Raw genomic sequence first — 5,819 nt, forward strand, 5'->3', positions numbered from 1 at the left:
CTGGAGCCCGGGCAGCGCCTGCGTATTGAAGCCGAGAGAAAGTGCGGGTGGTGCTAGTGGCGGGAGGAGTAAAGATGGCCGTGCAGGGGTCTCCGCCTTCTGCTCCTGGCTGAAACGCTGTGAGGCAGGCGACAGCGGCGACAGGAGCAGCAACAGCAATCTAGTAACGATAGTTTCAGCAACAGCTGCTGAGGCTGGAGCAATGGCGGAGCTGGAACACATAGGCGGGAAGCGGGCAGAGTCAGCGCGAATGCGGCGGGCTGAACAGCTTCGGCGCTGGCGGGGTTCGCAGACTGAACAGGAGCCGGCGGAGCGGCGAGGCGCGGGAAGGCAATCGCAGACTCGACCCGGGAGCCCCAGAGTCCGCTTCGAGGATGGTGCTGTCTTCCTGGCCGCCTGTTCTAGCGGGGATACCGATGAGGTGAAAAAGCTTCTGGCTAGGGGCGCCGACATCAACACCGTCAACGTGGACGGCTTGACAGCCCTTCACCAGGTAACTAACTCCCTTCTGGTTCTTATAGGCGCCCAGTCTCCTACAGATGAGCCTATGACACCTGCGAGCTACACCATAGAGAGGACTAGTATCACTGCCGATCCCCTCTGCATGGACACTGGTCCCTTTGGAGTAGCGGGTTTCCTTCTTAATCAGCTTCCTGCGTTAATCAAATCTCTTTCTAACCCCAGGGTCCGTACCTCAAGGAATAGTGTCACCCAGCTGCCTGGTCAGTGTTTGTATTTCCCTCCACCTTCTTGGGTTGTCATGGTTACTGGAGATTTGGTCCCTGGTGTTATCCCTATAGATCAGTCATCTTCACTTCTCTCTTGTTGGTGCGCCTGTATGCATAGACAGTGTCATTTATCTGATGCCCTTTCAAAAATTCAGTTTTCTGTTTCTGTGTCTCTATTATAAAATAAATTATATTACGTAAAGAATAAACTCTTATATTGTGTTAAGTATTTGAAACCACACTTCTTGTTTGGCTTATTTGTCGTGCTTCCAAACCAGTTTGTGTCTCTTTTATCTTCTAGAGCACCCGTGATCTCATTGTTGGGGGTGTCTTATTTTCTCCTCAGCAGTGCTGACATGTCTCAAAGGGCTTCCTATGGACAACCAACCAACTGAATCGTTTATGTCTGTTTGATACCTATGGAATAACCTTTATATTTTAGGAGCTCTGGTAGCATAGTGCCTAAGGCGCTTGACTGCTAACCAGAAGGCTGGCGGTTCAAACCCACCAGCCACTCCTCGGAAGGAAGGTTGGGCAATCCTACTTCCGTAGTGATACTGCCTCGGAAACCCAAGGAGGGGTCGCTATGAGTCGGGGGCGACTCGACGGCAAATAACAACAACAACAACATATATATTTTAAAGCCCTCTATAGAAATCACATGCTATATATCTATATATCTATAATATATGGATTGAGGATGACCTGATAGCTCTGTGCTTGGTAACAACACCTTTACTTCTCTCTCCTTATGCAACAGTAATCTGTTTATACTGACTGTCATAACCAACTCCACCTCCCCAAATGGAACTTCATCAGTTATTTTGGTGAGCTGAGAGCTGGACACCCACTCTTTATCCTTCTTATTTTTCTTCTGCTGCCGTCTGTGCAAAGTGAATGTGTTGGCATGGGAATCCGCTTCTAAATAATGATTCAACTTTATGTCAAACCACTTTCCTAATATATTAGCCAATAGCTTAACATTACTGCTCACCATGTTTGCAACCCTTCTCTTTCAGATGAAGAAACTGTCTCCTCTATTAATTCTATTTATATCCAAAAAAGGTCTGCTCATAACAGTGCTTCACGTAAGGTAGCAACCAACATTTGTGTAGTACTTTGCTGTTTAACAGAGTATTTCACATGTCCTGTCTCATGTGAGTCTCAGCAGTGAACCTTTGAAGTAGATGGGGCAGGTAATACTGTTATTCCCATTTTACAGCTGAAACAAGTTTAGCAAAATTGTTATTTGTGCAAGATTAGAAAGGAGAGAGATTGCGTTTAGTCACGGAATTTTCAAGCTTAAAGTCCAGAGCTCTATAAACCTGTTGTCCTTGAGTTGATTCCACCACATAGTGACCTCATGTATTAGAGAGTAGACTGCTCCATAGGGTTTTCTTGGCTTTAATGTTTTTGAAAGCACATTGCCAAGGCCTTTCTTCCATAATGCGACTGGGTGAGTTTGGCCCACCAACATTTAAGTTAGTAGCCAATTGCAAACTGTTTGAGCCATTCATGGACCTCCAGAGTTTTATAAAACCCAAAAACTACGGCCATCAAGTTGATTCTGACTCATAGTGACCCTATAGGACAGAGTAGAATGGCCCCCATAGGGTTTCCAAGGCTGTAAATATGGAAGCAGACTGCTTCTTCTTTCTCCCATGGAGGGCTGGTGGGTTCGATCCTTTCGTAGTAGCCAACCACTGTGTCACCACCTACGAAGAAGCAGAATATAAAGTAAGATAGAAACTAAGTCAGCTACATTTATTACTTTTGATTTCTAAACTTCTGGGGAGGTGAATTCTTATTTTTCAACTGTATTTTGGATGTGAGGGAGATTGAGATCTACATTCTGGAGGAAGTCATTTAATGGGTCCACAGAAGATAAAGAAATAGAATCCAGCCTTGTAGTTCATATAGTCCTTTTATTGAATTACTACTCTATGGAAGCACAGTTTTCTTAGAGTAATTTAGTAATCCTGTTTCTTTAAGGTGACTCTGCTAGCTGAGTCTGGGCTTTACCATAAACATTTTGATAATGTCCTGAGAAAAGCGTGTACTTTGAGGACCCTCATGGTAAAACGGTAGCGCTCCTTTCCGTACCAGATAACCACTGACTAATTCCTTCTCCTGAGCCTGACCTCTTTTATGCCTTTCCTTCTTGCACTGCCACCCTAGATTGTGAAGTGCAGCTTCTCTCAGTTTATATGCTCTCCATATTCAGTAATCTCTTGAAACAGGAGAAGAAAGTGATAGCTATGGAATCTTTTCTTTTTTTTTTTTAATGTCAAGAAATGCATTATAGGCATCCTCTGTCCCCACCCCTTTCATTGATAGGACTAGCAATGAGTTTAATTGATCAGGTGGTAACATCACAACACACTAGACAAATTCAGCTAAAGATTAAGCTTCTCAAAGATTTGAAGTCAAAACTCTTTGTTGAGAGCTATCTCTTTGAATCAAGACAATAGGCTTTGGCTCAGGAACTCTTGTACAAATTAGTTCCCACAGAATTATATGTTTCTCCATGGTCTGAATAAGGTTATTTTCAAAATATGAGACTGGAACTTCCAGTAGCTTCTCCTACTATAAAATGGAGGTTAGTACACTTATCTGAATAATTCAGTTAAAATATCTGTCTGTCATACAAGCGTGATCAGAATTATCTGGATAATTGCTTCCTTTCTGTCCTTTGTTTTGGCCATGAGCGTTTGACCAGCTGTGCATTATCTTCATGGCAGTACTGGAAGAAATCCTGCAACTGACACTGAGGGATGATTTTTTTTCCTTCACTTCCAAGGTTACAGTAGATGATTTGCACTATGAGTTGTGGTGCCTTGGTGTTACTTTTGACTTAGAAACATTTCTTTCTTGGCAGCCTTTGCTTAGACCACGAGGTGCACCGTCAAAGATAACAAGCTCCAGGTGGCCTATTAATAATACTTGAAATAGACTAGGATAAGAAGTATCTCAAAAGTTAGACTGACTCTGATGAAAGCCTTGGAAACGGATATAGACTAACTTGCATTTGGTGAATAGATTAAGATTTATATATGCTTGGTATCCTAGGGTCCTCAATGAAAAAGGAGTTAATCTGATTACATAACCCTGGAAAGCATTTGTTTGCTCACAAAGGATTTCCCAGTACATTTATGTGTAGGAAGTATGGGTTAATAAGTCTACATGGGATAATAACTTTTCAAGTTCATTTTAAAAAATTTTTATAATGTTGATTATTGGCACCTGTCTTTATATCCTTAGCATATGGTCTTGAGCGTGCTGTAGGTCTAGATACAGGCTCTTAGAAACCGTATGTACCAAATTATTCGGCTGTTGTAAAAGACAAGTGCTTGCTTTTGGAAAAGAGGTTTTTGGAAAGGATTCGCTAAAATGAATACCTGCTTATTCATTTAGCATATTTTTTATTAGTATGTCTATCTGCTGAGTGTGGTAGGGGATACGAATATCTTTCTGAATAGATCTTGTCCCTAGCCCTGTCTGATCAGTCTTCATTTGGAGGGATACTGTTGTTGTTGTTGTTTTGCCGTCGAGTCGGCCCCGACTCATAGTGACCCCTCCTTGGGTTTCCGAGGCAGTATCACTACGGAAGTATGATTGCCCGACCTTCCTTCCGAGGAGTGGCTGGTGGGTTTGAACCGCCAGCCTTCTGGTTAGCAGTCAAGTGTCTTAGGCACTATGCTACCAGAGCTCCCTGGAGGGATACTAGGAGACTAGAATGATTCTATACTTGACTCAAATTCAGTTTGGCTTTGTAATGGTCTCAGGGTCCAAGTTTGGATGCTCAGAGTCATCCCAGAGTGGAATTCAACTCAGAGTAGCCTCTGTCATTATAGAGCTCCCTCAATCTGACCTTGTAGCTTCCGGGAGATTAAAATACCTATTTCCCTAGAAGAGAGTTAGAGGTAGGGACAGATGATCAGAGGAGAGAGTGAGACCGGAGTCATCATGGAGTCAGTGAGCAAGATGGTAATGTGTTCACTTCAATATAAAATATTATGTTACTGTATGCTACTTTTTATGGTAAAATAAAACTTGTCCTCTTAACCTTTCTATTCCAAGTTCATTACTTATTCCTCTAATAGCTCCATCTGTGAAGAGACTTTGCCTTACCTTGTATATTAATGAGTTCTGTTCAGTCAAGACTCATGGCAATACGGAATTCAGAATCTTCTTCCCACCTGCTTATTGTGAAGCTCGGACAGTCATCCTGGGCCATTTTAGCCATTTACCTCTTCAGGTTGGTTAATATGATGCATCAGACTATGTTGGGCACCTGGCCTCTTGCCTTACAAATATTAGTCCCAAGTGTCCAAGCTATAATGGATCTTATAGCCAGATTTGGAAATACACTTATTTTTATATTGGTGGTGTTTTATTTGCATCATATCAATGGCAATGGGTTTAGGTTGGTTTTTTTTTTTTTGAAGTACAGATTCAGATGACTTTTATTTGTTCCCTAACCAAATTTTTCTTCTCCATTCTGAAAGTCCTGTTGAGTAGTTATGTCCCAACATTTGTGCTCACAGAATCTTCACTGTATTTTAAAATAAGTAAAATGTCTATATGAGTAGATTAAACCAATTCTGCTAACTGTAGGAGACTGAACGGGTATTGTTGGTAACTTAAAATTAAGTCATTGATGACTTCTAATGTTTAAATGTTTTTAAAGTAAGGTATATTTCATGTACAGTAAAATTCACCCAAAAGAGTGTAGAGTTCTGTGAGTTTAACAGATGTCAACAGTTGTATAACTACTACCACAATTAAGTATAAAACAGTACCGTCACCTGTCAGTTTGTTACTGTGTTGGCTTGTGTGTTGCTGTGATACAGAAAGCTATGTCACTGATAATTCATATTAGCAAACTACCACATCTTTCTCCCATGGAGCAGCTGGTGGGTTTGAACCATTTTTCATTTCAGCCAACAATGTATGAGAGAGAGTCCTAATTAGTTCTTTACCAGTGCAAGGTTTTTTTTTTTTTTTTTTTTTTTAGTTTTAGCCATTTTAGTAGTTGTATTGTGGTGTCATTTATTTATTTAGGTGAATCATTTTTTATTGATTTAGTGT

General features: G+C 41.4%; 1 protein-coding gene across 1 annotated transcript in view; it reads left to right on the top strand.

The window, feature by feature from the left end:
* The first annotated feature begins 202 nt into the window (after positions 1–202).
* Positions 203–5,819, top strand: part of PPP1R12B (protein phosphatase 1 regulatory subunit 12B) — a 322,390-nt gene continuing 316,773 nt past the window's right edge. The window contains exon 1 of the mRNA XM_042780984.1: positions 203–493. Coding sequence (XP_042636918.1) covers positions 203–493 — 291 coding nt within the window. The remainder of the gene's footprint in view (positions 494–5,819) is intronic.

This window comes from Orycteropus afer, unplaced genomic scaffold (assembly GCF_000298275.1).
Source record: "Orycteropus afer afer isolate SDZICR_OR568_19922 unplaced genomic scaffold, OryAfe1.0 scaffold00075, whole genome shotgun sequence".
In the NCBI taxonomy this organism is placed as follows: Eukaryota; Metazoa; Chordata; class Mammalia; order Tubulidentata; family Orycteropodidae; genus Orycteropus; species Orycteropus afer.